Here is a 24,643-nt window from a genome sequence, read left to right as displayed (position 1 = left end):
CCAAGGGAATGTGGAAAATTGGATCCAAAATTGGCTGTGGCAGGAAGCAAAGGGTAATGGTCGATGGGTATCTTTGCGACTGGAAAGCTGTTTCCAGTGGGGTGCCGTAGGCCTCTGTACTAGGTCCTTTGCTTTTTGTGGTATACATTAACGATTTGGACTTAAACGTAGGGGACATGATTAAGAAATTTGCAGATGACACAGATAGGCTATGTGGTTAATAGTGAGGAGGAAAGCTGTAGACTGTGGGAAGATATCAATGGACTGGTCAGATGGGCAGAAAAGTGGCAAATAGAGTTCAATCTGGAGAAGTCTGAGGTAATGCATTTGGGGAAAGCAAACAAGGCAAGGGAATACACAATAAATGGGAGGATACTGAGAGGCGTAGAGGAAGTGAGGGTTCTTGGAGTACATGTCCAAGATCACAGTAGATATGGTGGTTAAGAAGTCATATGGATTGCTTTCCTTAGCTGAGGCATAGCATATAAGAGCAGGGATGTTATGCTGGAACTGTATAAAACACTAGTTACGCCACAGCTTGAGTACTGTGCAGAGTTCTGGTCAGCACATTACAGGAAGGATGTAATTGCACAAGAGAGGGTGCAGAGGAGATTTATGAGGATGTTGCCAGGACTGGAGAATTTTAGCTATGATGACAGATTAGATAGGCTAGAGTTGTTTTCCTTGGAACAGAGGAGGCTGAGGGGTGATTTGATTGAGGTGTACAAAATTCTGAGGGGCCTAGATAGAGTGGCTAGGAAGGAGCTACTTCCCTTAGTGGAGGGGTCAAAAACCAGGGGGTATCGATTTAAAGTGATTTTATTGGTAGGATTAGAGTAGAAATGAGGAAATATTTTTTCACCCAGAGGGTGGTGGGGGTCTGGAACTCACTGCTTGAGATGGTGGTAGAAGCAGAAACCCTCAACTCATTTTAAAAAGTACCTGGATATGCATCTGAAGAGCCGCGACCTGCAGGGCTATGGACCAAATGCAGGAAATTGGGATTAGCCTGGGTGGCTCATTTCTCAGCCGGCACGGACACAATGGGCCGCCTTCTGAGCTGTAAATTTTCTATGATTCTAAGATTCAGCAGGGGTTCTTGGAGTGTTTGCTATGTTTAGTCTTTTGCGTGTACCTGGATGACCTTAAGAGTAGTGGTATACAGTGATTGGGTCTCTTTGCAAGAAACCATTCTTGACTAGATACTGCATGATAGTGATTGTTTTTTGTTGTATGTCATTTGTTACTTTTTTTTGAAAAACTTGGTTTTGGACAGATTTCTCCTTTCCTAAACTGCTAGTATTGACTTTTAGTTGAGAGGAGGAAAGAGAAATGGTGAATACCTAAGTGTCCAGGTGGGATTGAGCCTTTTCCACAAATTACCACTAACCAAATAAAAGATGTCTATATAAAACTCTCAGCCATGCCTGAGTTGGTGGGCATCTTTCTCATGTGCGTGCATGTGTGCACAAAGGATTGTGATTTAATGAGCTATCTAATCCATGCTTCATCTGTGACTGAATATGAAGTATTTTGCTGGCTCAACAAGTGAGGAATGGACTTTTGCCATTACTACCATGCAACAACAATACTGAGCACTGCCAAGGCAGGTACAGCTTGGATAGGTACAGAGCAAAATACCCTCTTTTGCCTTAACTCCAACTTAAGAGTTACCGAGCCTAACGTCATGTGAATGTTGAATTAAGATTGCTCAAATGTGGCATTAACAACCATATTAACTGATGTTTATCATCGGCTCAGTAACTGCTCCAACCTCGGTCCCTGCTGTCCATGTAAACAAACATTTTAAAAAATAAGATCAAAATATCATTATAGGCAAACCTTCTGCTGATCATAGCCTCTCTTCACTGCAGCGATCGGCCAATATCCCCTCCAACCCTTGATCTTCGGCTGCCTGCCCCCAAATCAATTCCCGAACTTTCCCTCCTGGTAGCTGGCCTCCGACCAACCCCCACACCCCGCTCTTTACTGTTAAATTAGGAAGAATCTCTTACTTATTACATCAAATTCATTCTGGACTGCTGCCATCTGGAAGAAAAAGTTTGTTCTAGTTTCTTGCTGCAACCTCATGGAGACGAGTACTAAATATAAATAAAACCTGACTCTTCAGGATCCAAAATGTATGCAGGTTTCCTCTGCTCATTTAGTTGCTCAGCTCTAGTTAATAGAATTCTAGTAAAGATACTTTCTGAACTAAGGGAGACTAGAAAAGAAGCTTACATTTATATAGTACTGCCAATGAATTTTTAAAGTTATAGTCACTAGTAAATGGGTAAACATGTCAGGTAATTTCCCACAAACAGCACATTGAATAAATGACCAGTTCATCTATTTTGGTGGTGAAGGAAGAAGTATAAATGGTGGCTGATTTAGTTGTAGATTTAACCTGTTAAGCTTTTCCCCTGTTCTCTCCTCCTCTACCCTCACCATCACCCCACCCACATGTACAATGATAGTGCTCAGTGAAACACTTGCCTTTTATCCACTATTGACATCAAAACAATTAAATTTAAAAAGTTATATTTTTTATTCTGGTCACAGTATTAACACAGTACAGCAGCATATACAAAGCACTGCTGTTGATGTGCCTCATAGCTCCGAATTTTACACCGTCCTTTTCCAGTACTCTGGAACATATCAGCCAGGGCTGGAGCAAAACGTTTCAAGTCCTGAACTTCAGCTCATTACATAAACTAGATCCACAGCTATTATCTCCACTGGAGTTAGATTAACTTGACAACTGGAAAATATTTGTGAACAGAAAAATCGAATTCTGGAGGAACCTGAAATTTAAAAAAAAATAAATTACTATCCAACACTTCACAAGCAGAGTTAATTTGTACAGCAGAGTAAGAGGTTGCATGCAGATGAAACTTACATTTTCTGCATTATCTATCTTTTATACTTATAAATATCTCTAGAATATATTAAAAGTCTTACATCTGGTACCCAGTTCCTGTGCTTAATGCTTAGAATCGCTTTGTATCCTTGTATTTACTTACCTTTCAGATACTAGATGGCAGTGCTCCTACTTTAACCCTCTTCCCACCCCATGTAACCTACCCATCATCAGACCTCAGAAATCCTCCTACTGCCTTATTGATACCTAAACCTTCCACGACACCAAGCAGCTGCACCTGCCACCTTGCTCATCATTTTGCCTTTATCCATTGTGCATCCCTCCACCCCTACCTTCTTCCTCCCCCCTTCTGCTTCTTAGCTGGTTTCCCATCACTATTATTCTCCTCCTCATTTCCCACACAAATCCTTTTTTTTTAAAAACCAAATTCATTATCTTTGTTTGTAACCAACCCCACCTCTTCTCCACCCTTCTCTACATCCACTAGTGTATGCCTGTATACATAAAAATACATTTGGGGGTGGGGGCAGAAGAGGAATGTCTGAACACTGATTTAAAAAAAAATATTTCAGCATTTCCAATGTCTGGTTTTGTAATAGTTATCCACCACCCTCGGAAGTGGAAGCAAGGAGTCTGTTCCTCAAAACTGGCCACACCTCAAAGATACTGTTGAAATATAACTAGGGCCAACAATACTAAGCAAACATTTAAATTTAAAAAGTGGAAAATATTGGTAAGCTATGAAATCAAACATCAGCCAGCAGGGAGAATAACTTTCAGAACAGTTCTATCAGTGCAATCTAAAATCTACACAGTTGGGCTGTAGAACACAGGCACGCTATTTTAAAAATCATTTGGCATTTAAGAGCTTGATTACAAATATGGCGCTTATGTGCTTAAAAAGTCCAATTCTCATTTGGATTTTGCTTTACTTCACAATATTTTCATCTAATCAATGCATCTAGACTAACTTCAATCTCTTCCCTGAAATGTTTGATCAATTTTGGTAAGAATGAGGAGACCATATACTCCTTGGAAAATTAAAGGCTAAAAGGGGTAGAGGAACAAAAGGATCTAGGGGTACAGATTCACAAATCATAAAGTAGCGACGCAGGTTAATGCCATAAAAAAACATTGGGTTAATTTCTAGAGGAATAGAATTCAAAAGCAGAGAAGTTATGTTAAACTTAGGTTCGACCACATATCACAAAAAGGATATAGGCATTGGAGAAAATGCAAAAAAGATTTACAAGGATGATACCAGAACTGAGAGGGTACAACCATCATTAAAGACTGAACGGGCTGGAGCTCTTTTTTTCTAGAAAACAGACGGCTGAGAAGTGACCTGATAGAGATGTTTCCACTTGTGGTGGAGTCCAAAACTAGGGGCCATAAATATAAGATAGTCACTAACAAATCCAATAATAAATTCAGGAGAAACTTCTTTACTCAGCGAATGGTGAGAATGTGGAACACACTACCACATGGAATGGTTGAGGCGAATAGCATAGATGCACTTAAGAGAAGCTAGATAAGTACATGAGGGAGAAAGGAATGGAAGAATACGTTGATGAAGTAAAGTGGGAGGAGGCGCGTGTTGAGCATAAACACCGGCACAGACCAGTTTGGCCGAATGCCTTGTTACTATGCTGTAAAATTCTATGTAATTAAATAACACTAATACCTTGTGTGCCTGCTACTACAAAAAAAAAATCAAAGTTCATATTATGGCAGTAAATGCAATTCTCTTGTAGCATTTGTTGATGCAGTTAGTTCCACTGGCTCTTTCCCATCATTGAGTCCAGAACAAGAGGGCACAACCTTAAAATTAAAGCTAGGCCGTTCAGGGGTGATGTCAGAAAGCACGTCTTCACCCAAAGAGTAGTAGAAATCTGGAACTCTCTTCCCCCAAAAAGCTGTTGAGGCTAGGTCAACTGAAAATTTCGAAACTGAAAGATAGATTTTTGTTAGGCAAAGGTATTAAGGGTTATGGAACCAAGGTGGGTAGATGGATACAAATCAGCCATGATCTAACAACCACAGAACAGACTTGAGGGGTCGAACTGTTCCTATTACATTGGTGTGTGAACAATTTTGATGTCTCACTATAAGTCAGTAGGCCTGAGAGGAGATTCTGAAGCATTTAAACATTTGGCCTACTGCATAATGTGGGTGCACTTACATTTTGCTGGCTCTTTGCTGGGGTACAACACACCTGATCCTTGGCATTGAGAGTTGGAACTGATTTGGGGAGCATCACAGCTGAGCCCAATCCTGTCCTCACCCAATATTCACACACAATTCCAGCAGAGGACCAGGAGCAAAAACACCTGGCTATTTTTCCCTGCCTACTTCAGGGGTGCTGAGACCAATTTTATTGCTGCCCCGGCTAAGAACAGGAGATCTAATCTTAATGGCCGAGATAGTCACTGGATAAAATTATCGAGCCGTGGGGGCCCTTTACTGATTGAATCCCATTTTCAATCCTAAAACAGCTTGTGAGTTTTGTTTATTAAAAACATATTTAGTATTTACAGGAGCATAGTGAGTTTTCTGATCTGGTTGAATGTATTACAATTATGCTATACTGAAGGATGTTTTGCTGGAATTAGCTAGGGAGGGCAATAGGGAGATTGGCATAGTAGTCATTGGGTGCATTAGGCTTGACACCCAAGTCAACATCGCATGTGACTCAATGTACTTTAATAGTGGTGCAATATGTTATCCATCTTTTTCTATTGGTCGATACATGCAGTTTCACATTAATGGAGGTAGAAGTTACCCAAACTACTCAATCTTGATAGTGAAAGCAATAATTCTGTATAACAAAGACCAATTGTGACCTTTAGATATCTTGGGCCACTGCATGAAACAGTTGGATGTTAAGGCAGGGCAAGAATGTGTACAGAAGCATATCCATCTGGCTGCAACCTGTTAAGTACATTGAGAAGTACAACTCCTTAGTATACAGGATGACCTGGCCAAGTAGAGCTGCCTGTAGCACTGAGACATGTACACTCAATAAAGACAAACAAATGGTCCTGCTTCTTCTATCTACTGGAAACAACCTATTCCAGATGTCAAAAGTATCGATGCAACAATTCTAAAATTACAAGGAACATCTGGCTCTTAGTATGAAATGGAGTTTCTCTCAGCCACAATGAGACAAACTGTAAAAGTTAAAACTGCATAGGATTTAAGATTTATTAGTAAGTTTCAAAATAGAAAGCTTATTTATGAGAAAAAGACCAGCTTTTCAAAACATAAGATAAAAATGGATTATAATATTTATCAACAGATCATCTGCTTAAAATGTGCTTTAATTTTTGCTGTATATTTTTACTGACACTGTTATTAAGGACCTAGGCAGCAGTAACTGAGGGCACTGAGGCAAGAGGAACATTCAACAAGCTTCATATTGACAACATGGTCTGCAGTTGGCTAACAACTCCTAACATCACAATGAGCAATGTTGACAGAGGAAATAAAGTATACAAAGGGTGAAAGTGGATGTAATCCTAATGAATGCAGTAACAATTAAATAGACAAAAAAACTTAACATCTGCAAAATCTCAGCCTGTAAAGATCCAAGATGCATTTTCTTCCCCCTACCAATTTTCTCCCTTTCTCTCCTGAAGGTGTAGACTTTTTCTCAGGTAGGATTTCACGGATGTTGATAGCCCTCCAGTACCTTAGCTTGGCAGCCATTGTTCGTGTATGAGCCTAGAATTTCCAATCAGGCATAAGCCTGATTGGTAATAGGGTAAAGCATAGGCTCATACCCACCCAACGCAATTTCCAGGGGCAGCCTCTTAGAATGTTTTGAGTGAGCTCCAAGCATCAAGAATGTCTGTGATTTGGAGCTTACCCATGGGGGGTTGGGGAGGTGGCAGGAAATTGGTTCTGCAGCAGTGCACTTTCACTTGCACGATGTGATGCTGTTAGTTGCAAACAAGCTGCACATTTAGAGAGTGGAATCCTTTTGTTGCAGTAGGTGGTGGCATTGAACAAGGGATCATGTAGGGCCATGTGGGTACAATCTATGGCTGCCTGAACCTTCAGGAATCCTGCCACTCTGTATAACTGCAGTGCCCTGTCATGCTATTACCAAGTGTCCATAAGGAAAATGATGCAATTGCTTGTCCTAGCAAACAATGTATTCATGTCTTGCTTGATGCACCTGTGCATAGCTGAGTGCCTAAAGATAGTGATGTCTCTAGTGACAGCCTGATATGATCCTGCTGCACAAAAATTAAGGGTGGTTGTGACTTTGACGGCCAATGGTGGTGCTGTGCTAGAGGTGAGCTCTCGGTCAGATTCCTGCATATGATGTAACTCAGTCATGGCTTTCTTTTAAAATGAAACCTTCACAGGAACTGCTCTTTGGACAAATGCAGGCACGTGCACCGGTGGCAATATATTTTGGTGTAGGAGTACCAGGCAGTGGAAAATGCTATTCCAGCGCTGCCTGACCAGCCTGGTCTTCCTTTGTAGCTATGTATCTTCCAAAAGTACAGAGAATTCCCAATGGGAAACCTACTGTGCCCTACGGGAACTGAAAAATGGCAGCCCTGGTGTAGCAAATGGCACCAAGGCTAATAATAAGCGATTTAGTTATAGAAAAGAAAATTCAAAAAGTGGGTCAAAAACTACCTATAAACTGCTAGTATGAATGTGGCTGTTTGGCTCTTTAAATGCTCTTCTGCCTTCTCCACAGTGTCTAACAATCTTGAACGCAGGCTCCATATCAACAAGACGAGGAAACATTACAAGTAACGAAAAATGGAGCTCATCATGTCACTTTCACTTCATTTGCTCAGAGCTGCTCAGAAACGGGTGGGCACTTCCTGCATCCGCAGAAAATGAGATGGATATAAGTGGCTGGAGACTTGGTGTAACAGATTGCCACCCTATTTTGATTGGCTGTACCCAATTGGAAAATCTAGGCTTATATCTTGGAAAGCTATTCAACTGTAAGGGGCATAGAGCAGAGACCAAGGCTGTGCACACATGCAACTTCCAGCAGGATTCACTCATAGCGATCAGGAGCAGTGACCCTAGCTGATCTTTACCTCTCCTAGCCCAAGGGTGCTGAGGCCAATTGTAGTGCTCCCACCTTAGCCCCAACTGAAATTAGGCAACTCAGCATGGACCAGGATCAAAGCTGGGACTTGCCTGAGTGATGATGCTGCTTGAAGTTGAAAAGAGAAGGTGAAATAATGTTGCTTTCTGTATTTACACTAGGTGATCCAACTGTACTTCTCAAAATGCTAATACTTACCTTAGATTCCTTCTTGTGGCCTCCTGCAAGCAGCTTCATCACCACAATATTAGGTTTTGCAACCTTCAGAATTCTATTTACCTGAAAAACAAATTCCATGCCATAGAAAAAAGTCAAATACATACTGCAAAAAGCAATAATTTACATGCACAACCCAATAATAAGGGCATATGGCAAAATTGAGCACTAGTATATTTTATAGGGCACTCAGACAAATACAGCAAACATTTGGCCTCTTTCTATACTACCACCTATAAAAATACTTTATGCTTACCTCAACATAGATAAAACCATACTAAGTCACTCAAACAGAAACAATGGGATATACATTAGGGTTCTATAAACCCAACACACAAAATGTAAAACTGCCATTGCAGTTATCTCAAAGCATCAATATAGAAACTTATTATTGTAAATAATAAGTGCAGTGTACAGTACCTCATTGTCTGGATTCGGGATGTTTTCCAGTATCATCTTAGCCTGTTGGAAGTGCTTACTGGCAGCCATGTAAAGGTCGGAAGATTGAGGAGGGGGAGTGTACTTGTTGAGGTCAGACATTTCCTATTTGACGACAAAATTTAAAAATACTTCAAAATGGTGACTGATGGGAAATAAAACATTTGTTGAAATAAGTGGGCTTGCCATGGTGTTGTTCATGTTAAATTGAACCATATGCTTGCTCGGACGTCTGTGTTGTTGGTTTTCTCTCTGTTTGCTCTTCTGATTGTCTATCTCTTTCCTTTGTTTTCTGCTCGTCTGTGTCCTCTTGTTTCAATCTATCTTTTAGTTCTCTTCATGTCCTGTTCCTTCTTTCTATTCTTTGGGGTTCTTTTTCTCTCTTCCGTGGATGGTATATGCAGATGCTGGGTAGTGGGAAGTACTGGTGGTGGGTGGGGGAGATCTGGTGAAGGCTGCAAGTAGGTTTTGAGTGGTAGTTGGGAGGGATCTTCCAAGGAATGCAGGCTAGCTTTGGGTTGTTGGGTAATAGCACTACAGGGCCATAGTCCAGTAGTGGAAAGGCAATGGGAGGAGGTGTCACCCTGCTCTGCAGATGCGCACCCTATCTCCTCCCCTACACTTTTCATACACCACTTTGTTCACTTCCCCACTGCTGTTGCCACCCCGCTGACGCTCAGCCTTGTCCCTTCTCGCCTGCTTCCCCTGCACTCTCCTCCCTTCCCTGCTTCTTACCACTATTTAATCTCCTGCTGCTCACTCACCTTGCCATCACAAACCCACCCTTTCACCTCCACTTCTCCCATCTCCTCCACCTTCTGAAGGCTAACCCCCAATTCTCCTTCCTACCCCTCACTCCCCACACCTTACCCACCTTTTTTACCTCTTGAGCCTTTAAACATCTTTCTGCTGCTGCTGCTTCATCTTGTATTGCACTCTCTCACGAAATGCCCCTCCCTCTCTTATCTGCTTCTCCTTCCCACCCCCCCCACCCCCCTAAACTAGACTGATGCCTGATTTTTTTGTTCTTTTAAAGCACTTATTGTATTATAGAGTCTATACATTATAAGGGCTATAAAGAACAAGGATTCGGTTCCACAGGGGCCGGGATGACAGCCTGAAACAGGCAAAGATGTAAATGGTGGAGGTAGCAGGGGGTGGGACAAGGACAGCAGTCCAAGGGAGGTGAAGATACAGATGATGGTGGCAGAATGTAATGCATTCGGGAGCTAGATGGCGGGTGTAGCTGCACATGGTGCAGACAGCAGGTGGAGTTCAGAGGCCTAGCACTGTAAAATGGTGGGAGGAGTAGCGTGTGTGGGCAGGGACTGTTGGTGGCCCGTGGCCCAAACTTGTGGAGAGAAACAGACAGCAACAGAGGTCTGATGGCAGGGACAGGCGTGTATGGGAAAGCAGGTGCTACTGCGGAGGCCTGAAGGGTAAGTAATGGTAAATATACAACTAGAAAGCTATAGGATACAAACCTTACATGCAGTTTAAAAGAACTCGCAGTCATTATACCCAAGTGTGACAAAATCATGAGCACACAAACAGAAAGTGTGCACTAGATGCAAGACTTTCAATTTAAAAAAAAAATTGTTCTTGGGTTGTGGGTGACAATGCCAAGGCAGTATTTATTGCCTATCCTTTTGTTTCCCTGAGGGCATTAAGAGTCAACCACATAGTGTGAGACTGGACTCACATGTTGCCCACACACATAGGGGTGCCAGGTTCTCTTCCCTAAAGGGCATTAGTGCACCAACTGAGTGTTTATGACAATCTAACAGCTTTCATGGTCATATTTTTATGGTGTCAGAGAACTCCCCTGCTCTTCTTCGAAATAGTTCCATGGGATCTTTTACATCCACCTGAGATGGCAGACGGGCTTTAATGTCTCATCCGAAAGACGGCACCTCCGAGAATACAGTATTCCCTCAGTACTGCATTGAAGGGTCAGCCTAGATTATGTGCTCAAGTCAGCCCACAACCTTCTGATTCAGAGGCGAGCGTGCTATCACTGAGTCACAGCTAACACCTATGGTGCTTGAACTACAAAGCGTATACAATGTTTAATCAAGTAGCAACCTGACATAGTCGTACTCTGAGTAGTCTGGGATGTTTACTGACAGATATGACTCTATCCCCCATCCCTGGATATGTGCAGGACAGGCACAAGTGGAAGCCCAGAGGTATACTGATCATTGTGGCTCAGAGTTCTCAAAAATTTACTCCAGACCTCAGGTCGTTTGATGGCTTCAGGCCAACAAGCTCAAGGAAACCTCCAGCTGATCTGCACTTACTGGCTCTCCTCAATTGATGAATCAGTACTCCTTTATGTTGAACACTACTTAGAAGCAGCACTGAGGGAATCAAGGGCACAGAACATACTCTGGGTAAGAGAATTAAATGTCCACCACCAAGAATGACTTGCTAGTACCACCACTGACTGATTTGGCCAAGTCCTGAAGGACATAGCTGCCAGACTGGGTCTGTGTCAGGTGATGAGGGAACCTACATAGAGTCTGCAGCACAGAAACAGACCATTTGGCCCAACTTGTCTATGCTGGCGTTTATGCTCCACATGAGCCGCCTCCCACTCCTCTTCATCTATCCCTATCAGGATACCCTTCTATTCCTTTCTCCCTCGTGGTTATCTAGCTTCCCCTTAAATGCATCTATGCTATTTGACTCAACTACTCCTTGTGGTAGCATGTTCTACATTCTTACCAATCTTTGGGTGAAGAAGTTTCTCCTGAATTCCCTATTGGATTTCTTAGTGACTATCTGATATTTATGACCTCTTGTTTTGGACACTGCCACAAGTGGAAACATTTTCTCTACATCTACCCTATCAAACCCATTCATTATCTTAAAGTCCTCTTTCAGGTCACCCCCCAGCCATCTCTTTTCTAGAGAAAAGAGCCCCAGCCTGTTCAGCCTTTCCTGATGAGTATATGCTCTCAGTTCTGGTATCATCCTTGTGAATCTTATTTGCACCTTCTCCAATGCCTCTATATCCTTTTTATAATATGGAGACCAGAACTGTGCACAGTACTCCAAGTGTGGTCTAACCAAGGTTCTATACAAGTTTAATATATAACTTCTCTGCTTTTCAACTCTATCCCTCTAGAAATGAACTCCATTGCTTTGTTTGCTTTTTTTATGGCCTTATGTTGCTACTTTTAATGATTTGTGTATCTGTACCCCCAGATCTCTTTGCTCTTCTACTCTATTTACCCTTTTATTTTCCAAGGAGTATATGGCCACCTTATTGCTCCTACTAAAATGCACCACCTCACACTTATCTATATTGAAATTAATTGGCCATTTTTCAGACCCATTCTGCAAGTTTGTTAATGACTTCCTGTATTTTGTCGCATTCTTCCTTTGTATTAACTACACCTCCCACTTTGGTGTTGTCTGCAAATTTTAAAATTGTACTTCCGATTCCAAATCTTAAATTGTGAACAACAGTGGTCCCAGCACCGATCCCTGTGAAACACCACTTCCCACCTTTTGCCAGTCTGAGTAGCTCCCATAACCCCATCTCTCTGTTTTCTGTTTTGTAGCCAGCTTGCTACCTGTCCCCTGACTCCAAATGCTCTGACCTCAGTCATGAGTCTATGAGGGAGTAACTTGCTTAACCTTGTCCTCATCACTCTACTTGTCACAGACATTTCTTTCCATGATAGTACGGTTAGGAGTGACCATCACACCATCCTTGTGAAGACAAAGTCTAGTCTTCACAGTGAGTACAGCCTCTATCATGTAGTGTGGCACTACCACTGTACGTGTGTCAGATTAAGGACAGATCTAGCAGGCCAAAAATGGGTTTCCATGAGGTGCTGCAGACCATTAGCAGCAGCAGAATTGCATACCACCATAATCTCTAACCTCACGGTCAGGCACATTCCTCACCTCTCCATTGTTGTCAAGCTTGGACATCAACCCTGATTCAATAGAGAGCATGCCAGCAGCAGCAGTACCAGGACCAGGTGTATCTTAGAATGAGATACCAACCTAGTGAAATCGCAACACAAGGCTACTTACAAGCTAAACTAAATATTTTATGTTGTTTGGGAATGCAGGACACATTACTTCATCAACTAGCAATAATGCGATGACATCTTCAGTATGTATTGTGGCCTCATAAAAACCTTTTTTTGACAACCAAAGATGAGGGGCCAAGGTGAATAGTACAGGCCACCACTGAAGGAAAGAATAAAAAACACACGGATAAATCAGGAAGTAGTGATTAAGAGATGACAAGCTTAGGTTTTAAAAGCCTTAAGACCAAAGGAGGAAGAAAAGATTGAGGAAGGTAAAGAGTTCCTCAATTTTGAGGTCCTAAGATGATGTTAGGGTAGCAGGCTATGTATTGAGTCTTGATTTCAACACAGTGAGAATGGAGGGTAAAGGAACAGCATATTGGAAGGCACATTTGGAGCTTAGAAGCAATACCAGAGGAAAGTTTAGACGAGCACAGAGAACCGTAATATTGATAAAATAAAAAATGAGGAACATTCCAATGTAGAGAGGTTAGAGATGATGTGATTAACATGACAGATGCCTTTGTATCCTTCCATGATTGCAAGAGAGCTTTTTCAGATATGGGAGAAGTACTCAAGTTTTGGAAAGAGTTGAGTTCATAGAGAGCAAGCAGTTGAGGGGAATAGTGTTTGGCACAAATGAGGAAACAGAACTCCTTGGAAGCAGTTTTAACAATGGAAAAGATGTGGGAGTTGCATTTCTGATCAAAGGACATAGTGAGAGCGTGAATATTAAGGAGGACTAAGAGTGGAGCCAATAAAGGTAAGAGATGGTAGCTGTTAGTTTCTGCATGTGTCTCAATTCTAACTTTTTTGAAGATTTTTATCATCAAAGGGTGTGTAGGATATTAAGATGCAGTTATTCTGGCCATTACACTGTGAGAGGAACGAAGGTTGTGGCTATTGAGGGCATCAATCTGAATAATGATGAGGAAAGTAGAGTGGAATCATCCACAAAAGAGCTGAAAAGGTTCAGAGTAGAGGCTGGTCAATGATATGAAGGAAAAGAGAGGGAGAGAGGACAAAGCCCTGGGGAATTCCGAATTAAGGGGAAAAGAATCAATAACAACAACTAGGCAGAAACTGCCTAGGTGGAAACTAATTTTTCTTAAGATAGTCCACTGGTAAATATGTACCGAAGTACATGACTCTTAAAGGCAACCATGTTGAATCTTAGTTAGGGAAACACTTGTTTTTTTAAAACAAAATTTCATTCTTGGGATTTGATGGAAAAACTCTACATTTATAGGAACTGTTAAGTCCAGGATTGCTGACTTAAAACATTCAAACAACACTGCAAGTAACCCTCTAGGGAAATAAAAAAAAAACTAATAGTACAATTCTGTGCTAAGGCTCCCAAAATAATGGTTTGCACTTCTCAGGTAAAGCACTCACAAATACTTCAGAATTAATTTTATCACTTTTGGCAATCAGATCCCATAAAATGTCTAATTCTCACTCTCTCTTCTTCTCCCACTCCCAATAATGAAGGATAATATATTTCAGAAGTGATCTGGTGGCAGAGCACACTGGTGCACTCTCTTAGATGGTGAGCTCCTGATTTCAACTATCACCTGCGGCTCTCTCCAACTCAGAATTGTGAATCAGGAGAAAAAAAGTAACTATTGAGATGGGTGGAAGGAAGAGGGGGAAAAAGAAAAACTGCATAGAACAGTTAACAGACATATTTGTTTAAAGGCTAAATCACAGAGAAACCCAATAGCAGAGAGTTTTTAATAGTGACCTTCAAATAAGAACCTTTTTCTCACATAGCATTATCTCCACCATCAATAGGCTATAGTTATGAAATACGGTAGCAGTGAAGCCCTGTAATAACTCTTGCTACTCACCTTAAACTGGAGGTAGTGCACTGGTGGTGGAGTAAGAACACTGTTGAATGGAGCAAATCTATGCTCATATCGAACCTGTTCACTATCCAGTTCGAACTTTGGCTTTCTCACTTTTCCATCCATATCAAAGGCTATCATAGTCTGCACCACACAACAGAGGGGGAAAATATACTTTTAAGTAATCATAATATGATAGAAAGTAATCTTAAAAATTGTAAATGAACATAACCATCCTTTTATAGATTCTCGGGAAAACAATGAACCAAATTACTTTTGTATTAAATGTAATAAATGTTTTAGTAGTATACTAGCGGATCTCCCATGGTGTTGCTCAGTGAATAGGAGGATACACTGATTTAGAACAGTAGGGATATTATGCCATGTAATGCAGAGTGCATCATCAGGGCCACTGATTTATGGGGCCCGATTTTAGCACCCGCTACCGGGTGGGTGTGTTCTCGGCAGGGGGGGCCCCGAAAATCCCGAAATCCAGGTGCGGGACCGGATCGCGCCTCGATCCCGCCCACTTCCGGGTTCCCCGATGACGCGCCGGCATGCACGCGCAGCCCCCCGCTGGTGGGAATCCCGCAGGCAATTAAAGCCAGCGGGATGCCACTTGAGAGTATTTACTTTGCTTGTTCAGGTCATTAACTGACCTGATTAAGGGACTGCGTGTGATTTTGGATAAACATGGGACTGTTTCACACACTGGGGGAAACACTCCCAGTTGAAATGGACGTGTTGCAGCTGTCAGCCTGTGGCAGCTGCAAAGGTCCATTTGACAGGTGGGGGGGGGGGGGGGGGGAGACCCTCAGCCATTGCAGGAGGCCGCTCTGTCACTTGGGACAAAGTTTGGCCTCCACCACCCTCCTCCTGACAATCAAAGTCACCAACCTGCACACTTACCCCGGGGTCCGGAGACATGTACCTACCTTACGGACCCCCTCAGATGTACATCTTGCAGATGGGGGCCGCCGTAGCTGCAGTCATGACCTCCTCGGAGGGCGAACAGCATCACCAGCCTCGCCATCCACCTCTGACACGTGGAGCTCCACAACAGAGTGCTGTGACACATCCACCTGCACATCAGGAGGGAGGGCTACCGCAGAGAGAGATGCATCGCAGAGGGCACTACCCTCGCCACACGTTCCACAGACCGAGGCTCAGCCTCCTGGACCTCTCTGAGCAGCAGTGCACACGGAGGCTCAGAGTCAGTCGACATGTAGCCGTGGACATCTGCAGCCTCTTTCATGCCGAGCTGCTCCTGGCTGGCCCGTGCACCATCTTCCTACCTGTCGCTGTCAAAGTCACCACTGCCCTCCCGAACTTATGCTCCACAGCCTTCCAGGCTGTAACCGGGGACATCCCCGATGTCTCTCAGTCGTCTGCGCAGAAGAGCCCTGCAAATACACCTACACCCACTCTGCAGTGACATACTGGGTGGCATCAGTGGTGGGTCCTCATAGGGATACCCAGGAGCGGGCATTATTGCACAAACCGGACAGGATTCGCGAAGACATGGCAGTAGTGGTGCCAATATAATGTGTGATGTGAGTTGTTCTTTAATTCAATAGAAGTAAGAACCATGACAAACCCTCAAACACCCTTGTGCATCCCCTTCATGCTCACGACATGTTTGCCTTACGCTGCCTACTGCACATATGTGATGCATGCCCTGTGGCTGCAGCACAGGTGGTGGCAGGTTGAGCGAGGCTGGCCGTGAGAGAGATGCACGAGAGGGTGAGTATGGGATAGAGCCATGAGATTGTATGAGGATTGGGTTGCGTGGTAGTGGCGGGGTGAGTACTCGTGAGGTGAGTAGGTGCAGGTAAGATGAGGATGAGGTTTGAGTGGGTATGAGGGGTGATGTGACAGAGTAGTGTTGGCAGTGCCGAAGGAGATGTGGGGTGGGGGCAGTGTTGTGGAGACGGAGTGTAGGGGAAAGACTACGTGTTCTCACTGTGGCTGACCTACTGAGGTCATTGGAGCGCCTCCTGCACTGTATGCAGGTGGGCGATATGTTGGTGGTGCTGGTGACCTCCTCTGCCACCTCGAGCCAGGCCTTCTTGGTGGCAGAGGCAGGCCGCTTCCTCCCGCCCGCCGGGTGGAAGATCTCTGTCCTCCCCCTCCTCCTCACCCCATCTAATGATACCTGGGGTGAGGCATCATTAAACTGGGAGCAGCCTTCCCCCTGGGCTGCTCCATGCTGTAATTTTTGCTGTTTGTGGCAGCATCTGTCAGTGGAGGACTGCCCCTTTAAATAGAGCGCCTCCAGCTGACAGATCTTACTGCGCATGCGCAGCCCGCCCGACGCGCAGATCAGCAGCGGGGAACCCGGAGGAGCAGGTAAGTGGATCCAATTAGTGTGTTGCCTGCTGCGATCGCGCGGGCAACCCACTAATTTCAAAACGCGCCCGCTGGCCCACCCGCCGAGAACCCGCGCCCCTGGTAAAATCGGGCCTATGATGACTGAATAAGTCAAATTCTGTTGTATTCTGGGATTTTTACCAGCACTTTGCAGATTGACTCTGTACATTTTTGCATGAAAACTTCAACTGATTATCATAATTTGTTCTGTTCACTATGTATTTAATTTTTATCTCACTTTCTTATCCACTGTCCAGCTCAGTGGGACTGCCCTCACTTGGTTCCACTCTTACCCATCCAATTGTAGCCAGAGGATCTCCAGCAATGGTTTCTCTTCCTGCTCTGCACCATTATCTCTGGAGTCCATCAAGGATCTATCCTTGGCCCCTTCCTCATCTACATGCTCCCCTTTGGCAAAATCATTTGCAGATATGCGGTCAGCTTCTACATGCACATTGATGGCACCTAGCTCTACCTTTCTATCACCTCTCTCGATCCCTCCATCGCCCGTGTTGTCAGACTGCTTGTCCGACATGGATGAGTCGCAACTTCCTCTAGCTAAACATTGGGAAGACTGAAGCCATTGTCTTTGGGCCCCTGCCACAAACTCTGTACTCTTGGTACCGATATGCTCAGATTGCACAGGTATGGTTAGTAATCCCCTTCAACAGTTCTGGAGACAAAATATCAGTCGAAGCCCAGAGGCTGAGGCCTTCAAATAAAAACTTTAATGAAGGTCTTAAAAGATACAAAAGACAATTCTGTCGATAAATGTAATCACGTTATTGTGAAATATGTATTTTTGTGTTTTCATTTTATTTAAAAACTAATTTTGAAGATTGCAAATGTCAACTACCATGGAAAAAGGGTCGAGAGAGAACTTGGAGCGATTTGGCTGGTTCACCTTCTCCTCTTATTCATACATGCTCCTGATTGTTCATTCAGGATTGGTTATTTTCATAAGTCCTTAGTAGTTTTCTAGTTGCTTTTTTCTTGTTTTTGATTCATACATTCCCTAACTCTTCAGCTGCGATTTGCTGCTGTTTTACTTTCAGCAAATCAACAGAAAGTGACAGAAAAAGATTGACAGGAAGTGTTAGACTTGCAGGAAGTGTGCATTATATGCAAGACTAGTTATATTATAGATACTGTACATCAGATTTTTAAAATAAATATAAAAGCCTAAAATTAAACTTAATGTTGGATACAACACTATGTGTAACAACAATCAGTAATTATAATTGAGACTTACACCTTCTCTTGGTGTGTTCTCTTTTATGAGCTATCACTAGACATCGATACCTCAGCACTATCTACCAAATGTTCCTTTCTCCACATATTGGGAGTGTACATCCTAATTGGAGGGTAACATAGCCTTAACAACAGTGCTCAGTTTTAAATTTATCTCAATTAATTACACCCCAAATGTAGCACTGCCCTGGGGCTGCAACAAACCTACCTAGTTACCAGGGTAAAAGGGAACAGAAATATATCTTGGAATTTAATTAACAGGGGAATGAACAATTCATCTTCATTAATTTTATTTTTTGAGGTGGTGTGGTGCAGCTCATTGGAGCAGTAATCCTCGCTGCAACATAATGGTGAGATGTGGGTTTGCACCTGCAGTCTGCACACACTGATAATATGTCAGCTATGTTCCAGTGAGACAGTGCCAAGCAGAGGTCAGGTGCTTCGTCACAAGGAATCATAGAATCATAGAAGTTTACAACATGGAAGAGGTAAATGTTGTCTCTGTGCTGCTGTTGTTCACATCCTAGCATCTGGCTCAACAGCCTCAATGGCAGAGGCCTGGGAACAAGTCACAAATGCATCTTCGATTGTCCTGTGAAGGAATATTTGTTTTTGCAGGGGGAAGAAATATTTTTCTCTATTTGTGGCTGCATGGTTCTTATACTCCCTCTCCTTTCCAATCTCTGCTTGTGAGATCCTTATTGCTCAGCCGCATTGTAAAACTCACAGCTTCTCTGCTCTCCTTCTCATAGCAAGAGTCAGTTCTTCCGCAATTTACCAACATTTTAAAAAGTAAAAACATCCTCACCTTGTACATTCCAGCACACATATTATGATAAGCCTGGCTCAAGGTGATCTCTTTGCTCAGAGGTCGAACTGTATGTAAGACAAAGAAATTCTGCAACACTTAAAAAGTCTTAAAACTGAATTAATTGCTTAGACTGTAGAGTCCACTTTCACAAGTTATTCTGCATATGCCTTTAAAAATTACATCATGAAATGGCATTCTGCTTTCTTATTTCCCAAACTGAGACAGGATACCACTAAGGAATAGCCTATCATCACATTAACCCATGGTGGTACCGTCCCCTATTGCGAAGCATATTAGAGTTTAATTTAGAAGGTCATAGGCATGCAACAATGACATCAACAACACAAATCTCTACCTTTCTTTTTCTTCTTTGTCTTTTTGCTGCTGCGTGCTTTCTGTTGTTCCTCCACAATCCGCTCCTCAGCCATTTGAGAGGAGTCAGCACGGCTCAGTGTTGATATCAACCAGGCGTACAGGAATTCTGAAAGGTACCTGCAGAGCAGTGTACACAAATGTTTTTTTATTTCTGAAACACGTAGGTGCATTATGGGAGCACCTTTTAGATACTCAGTAAGAACAATGCAAACTGACAAGTAATATTTACAGAGTATGCTAGTCAGGGAAAAGTTATGTGAGTGTTGTTTTAAAAATATGAATTGTGCTAAATGAGCTGAAGTAATTTTGATTTTTAAACTACGTTGCACGCCTTTCGGATTTGTAAAATCAATTATGGCTTGGCCCAGTCAAAAAAGATGAGAAAATAAGAAAAGGGCACATCATTAGAAAACTGCAAGTACAGTATATTGGAGCGGGTTATGCCTAAAACTGGCAGTTATATTCCAATTTTACAGCTTTTGTTTACCCGCGTAAGGGTCAGTGTGAATCATGAAATAATTATGTGATAAAATTTTGGGGAGTTTATTTTCTAAATGGGATCATTCATTTTTCTTCAATTTAAAAGTTTGTCACCAGATATTTAAGAGAATGATGACATATTCCATTGCACTTCAGTCAGCAGGATATTATTCTCTTTAGATTATAAAACCCAGACATTCAAAATAAACTGTGCTGAACTGGTTTATTTTCACATAAAACAGAATAAAATAAAGAGTGAATTATGCTGATCTTCCACATGCACGATTGTAGAGGAGGTTTCAATGAACATAACAATTTTGAACAGTCCAAAGGTTTAAAAAATTTCAAGTGTCTAAAATCAAAACCAATTACTGACACAAAAATCATGTCACATGACCAACTCCATATTTACTAGTCATCTGAACTTGGATCAAAATAGTTTTCAAACATGTATCAGCCCATTCCTCCAAAGAAACAAAATTTTAAAAATCCAATCATTAAACCGTAACATTTTGTGATGCAGGCCACGGTTATTTGAAAGGACACTAATTTTGTTTTGCATTTTTTCCCCCTTTTGTTTTATATTCGTTTCCCCTTCTACTCCACTTACGACCTTCTCAATAGTCACGTGAGGCGATTGTTTCAGAATCATATAGTCCAGAGGTTACAATAGCAATTCTATTAAAATATAATAGAATTTAATTTAAATAAAAAGAATTGCAACATCCAGTTACAAGACTAATGGAGCGAAATTTACACTCTTATTTTAATTTTGCAATCCAAAACATTTAGTACTCTAGACTGTTCTTAACTAAACAGGATGACAAACACATAACTACAATTTAAATATTGAGCAGCTATGAGCAACTTTTATCTGAAGCTCAGATCATGTCATTTCCAAAAATAAATATACAAAGCCAGCTATAGCAGTCCAGTTTGAACACTTCTACTGCAATTAAGTTTTCATACCAGTAGACATAGTAGTACTCATGCATGCTGTAGAGTTCCAATTCAAAGCCACTCAACAGGTACTGGATCATGATCCGAAGGTTATGGTAGAGGATCCAAGTGCCTAAGCATGCTAGATGTTGCCTTTGTGGTTCCTGCTTCAACAACATGCTATGGAGTGCTGCATCCACCTTCTCAGCCTGCAAGCAGGAGTTCACAATAAGTCATGAGACAATTCAGCACTTTTGCTGAATTTCTTTCCTTCACATACACTGACTGGTGTTTGAAATAATATATTCACATTATGGCTTGAGACAATTCAAATCCATCAGCTGACTCCCCAAAAAACCCTGCAATCATCAAACCATAATTTTATAATCTAGTCTACTGTTATTTGAAAGAATAAGTTACCATTTTATTAAAAGCTTTGTTCCCTCTCTACATCTGTTGCCTTTTTCTCTCAGCTTTCTACATTCACAATGTTTCTGTGTGAAAAGATTGTTTCAGAATCATATTATTCAAAAGAATACCATCTCATGTTTGGTTAACAATGCCACCTAAAGACTACATGCTACAGGCTCTAATTAGCAAAGCATCAAACAAACTTGAATCTCCCTGGGCCAACTTTTTGTTTTAACAGTAATGACACTACTTAAATATCAGGAAGTTTTATAACTGTAATGTTAACCCAAAATAACTACATTAAACACAATGTTATGTAAATATAAAACACTTCTGCCACCTATCCTTTTGATGTCCCTATTCTTGTTCTTTTTATTTTAATTTTATTCTTTGTCTGACTAAATATATATCCTTTTTTATCCATCCAACCATTTCCCTAATTTTGAAAAATGTTAAATCTTTCAGTTACCTTGTTTTTTTCACTCCCACTGTGCATTTTGGGGGTCAGAACAAATTTTTGTTGTCCCTGATTCTGAAGACTGATGTTATTAGATCACAGACATGACAAGGTCAATCTCTGGCACATCAAAATGTGCCCAAACCTATGAGGGCTGCTCTGGGGATCCCAACAAGAGTAAACTCGTCCATGGCACTCGAGGTCAAATTTATTTTATAACTTTAAAAAATAGTTACGTCACTGAATGTTGTTCATCAGCATTTTAAAATGTTTCTGTTCGGAAAGAATTATCTGGTTTTCATCAACTTACTGCCCAGTCTTTGGATCTCAGCAGTTATGGGTTACCATTTCCAGTCAAGATGTCTTTCTCTCTCCCCCTCCCCAACAAAATAATTTAAATAAAAATTAGCACACAACTCAAGATTAATTTATATAAAGACTAAGACCATAAGAGATAGGAACAGGAGTAGGCCATTCGGCCCCTCGAACCTGCTCCGCCATTTAATGAGATCATGGCTGATCTGATTTTTACCTCAACTCCACTTTCCCGCCTTTTCCCCATATCCTTTGACTCCCTTGCTGATCAAAAATTTGTCTAACTCAGCCTTGAATGTATTCAATGACTCAGCCTCCAGAGCTTTTTGGGGTAAAGAATTCCAAAGACTCACGACCCTCTGGGAGAAGAAATTCCTCCTCATTTCCGTCTTAAATGGGCAACCCCTTGTTCTGAGACTATGCCCCCCTAGTTTTAGATTCCCCAATGAGGGGTAACATCCTCTCAGCATCTACCCTATCGAGTCCCCTCAGAATCCTGTATGTTTCAATAAGATCTCCTCTCATTCTTCTAAACTCCAATGAGTATAGACCCAACCTGTTCAATCTTTCCTCAAAAGACAACCCTTCCATACCCGGAATCAACTTAGTGAACCTTTTCTGAACTGCCTCCAATGCAAGTATGTCCTTCCTTAAATAAGGGCACCAGAACTATACGCAGTTCTCCAGGTATGGTCTCACCAGCACCCTGTACAGTTGTAGAATGACTTCCCTGCTTTTATACTCCATCCCCCTAGAAATAAAAGCCAATATTCCGTTTGCCTTCCGGATTACTTGCTGCACCTGTATGTCGACTTTTTGTATTTCATGTACGAGGACACCCAGATCCCTCTGTACTGCAGCATTTTGTAGTATTTCTCCACTCAAATAATATTTTTCTTTTTTCTTTTTCCTCCCAAAGTGGATAACTTCACATTTTCCCACATTATATTCCATCTGCCAAATTTTCGCCCATTCACTTAACCTGTCAATATCCCTTTGTAGACACTTTGTGTCCTCGTCGCAACTTGCTTTTCCACCTATCTTTGTATCATCGGCAAATTTGGCCACAAGACACTCTGTTCCTTCATCCAAGTCATTGATATATATTGTAAATAGTTGCGGCCCCAGCACTGATCCCTGCGGCACCCCACTAGTTACAGATTGCCACTTTGAAAATTACCCTTTTATCCCGACTCTTTGTTTTCTGTTAGTTAGCCAATCCTCTATCCATGGCAGTATATTACCCCCAACACCATGAGCTCTTATCTTGTGCAGTAATCTTTTACGTGGCATCTTATCAAATGCCTTTCGGAAATCCAAATATACTGCATCCATTGGTTCCCCTTTATCCACCCTGCCCGTTACTTCCTCAAAGAACTCTAATAAATTTGTCAGACATGATTTCCCCTTCATAAAACCATGTTGACTCTCCTTTATTGTATTATGAGTCTCCAAATGTCCTGTTACTACATCCTTAATAATGGATTCTAGCATTTTCCCAATGACAGATGTTAGGCTAACTGGTCTATAGTTACCTGCTTTGTGTCTCACTCCCTTCTTGAATAGGGGTGATACTTTTGCGGTTTTCCAATCCGCTGGGACCTTTCCAGAATCTAGTGAATTCTGGAAGATTACAACCAACGCATCCACTATCTCTGTAGCCACTTCCTTTAAGACCCTCGGATGCAAGCCATCAGGTCCAGGGGACTTGTCAGCCTTTAGGCCCATTAGTTTACCTAGTACTTTTTCTCTTGTGATAGTGATTGTTTTTAGTTCCTCCCTCCCATTTGCCCCTTGATATTCTACTATTATTGGTATGTTATTAGTGTCTTCTACTATGAAGACAGATACAAAATATCTGTTCCATTCCTCTGCCATTTCCTGGTTTTCCATTATTAATTTCCCAGTCTCATCTTCTAAGGGACCAATGTTTACTTTAGCTACCCTCTTCTTTTTTATATACTTGTAGAAGCTTTTACTGTCAGTTTTTATATTTCATACTAGTTTACTCTCATAAAGAATAATAAAGAAGGAGAAAATAAATTAAGTCATCCTTTGCTGGTTTTTAAAGTTTTCCCAATCTTCGGGCTTATCAGTAATCTTTGCCATGTTATATGCTTTTTCTTTTAACCTGATACCATCTTTGACTTCCTTGTTTGCCATGGTTGGTTCACCCTTTTTGTGAAGTCTTTCCTCCTCACAGGGATATATTTTTGTTGTGAGTCATAAAATATCTTTTTAAATGTTTGCTACTGCTTATCCACCATCATACCATCTAATCTGTTTGCCCAGTCCGCTTTAGCCAATTCTGCTCTCATTCCTTTATAATTGCCCTTATTTAAGTTTAATACAGTAGTTTCAGACCCAAGATCCTCGCTCTCAAACTGGATGTGAAATTCTATCATGTTATGATCACTGCTTCCCAAGGGATCCTTTACTTTGAGATCATTAATTAATCCTGTTTTGTTACCCATTACCAGATCCAAAATGGCCTGTTCCCTGGTTGGTTCCCTGACCATTGGTTTAAGAAACAGTCCCTAATACACTCTATGAACTCCTCCTCAGGGCTATTTTTGCCAATTTGATTTGTCCAATCTATGTGAAAATTAAAATCGCCCATGACTAAAAAAAAGTACTTATAACAGTGGCATGATGTAACTATATTAGTCACTTAAGGGTAAATTCAGTGATTCCACACTCCCAGCAGGGAGCAGGACTTA

At 41.8% G+C, this 24,643-nt stretch overlaps 1 protein-coding gene across 3 annotated transcripts in view; it reads right to left on the bottom strand.

The window, feature by feature from the left end:
- Nucleotides 1-2,524: 2,524 nt before the first annotated feature.
- The window catches only part of naa35 (N-alpha-acetyltransferase 35, NatC auxiliary subunit), a 71,803-nt gene continuing 49,684 nt past the window's right edge, over nt 2,525-24,643 (bottom strand). For all 3 annotated transcript variants that reach the window (XM_067983170.1, XM_067983172.1, XM_067983171.1), the window contains 7 exons: nt 20,771-20,949; nt 19,302-19,438; nt 18,944-19,011; nt 14,518-14,658; nt 8,601-8,723; nt 8,163-8,243; nt 2,525-2,804 (listed from right to left, as the gene is read on the bottom strand). In XM_067983170.1, coding sequence (XP_067839271.1) covers nt 2,745-2,804; nt 8,163-8,243; nt 8,601-8,723; nt 14,518-14,658; nt 18,944-19,011; nt 19,302-19,438; nt 20,771-20,949 — 789 coding nt within the window. In that variant the 3' untranslated portion in view covers nt 2,525-2,744. The remainder of the gene's footprint in view (nt 2,805-8,162; nt 8,244-8,600; nt 8,724-14,517; nt 14,659-18,943; nt 19,012-19,301; nt 19,439-20,770; nt 20,950-24,643) is intronic.

This window comes from Heptranchias perlo, chromosome 4, assembly GCF_035084215.1.
Source record: "Heptranchias perlo isolate sHepPer1 chromosome 4, sHepPer1.hap1, whole genome shotgun sequence".
Classification (NCBI taxonomy): domain Eukaryota; kingdom Metazoa; phylum Chordata; class Chondrichthyes; order Hexanchiformes; family Hexanchidae; genus Heptranchias; species Heptranchias perlo.
This window is presented reverse-complemented; position numbering and strand designations above follow the sequence as displayed.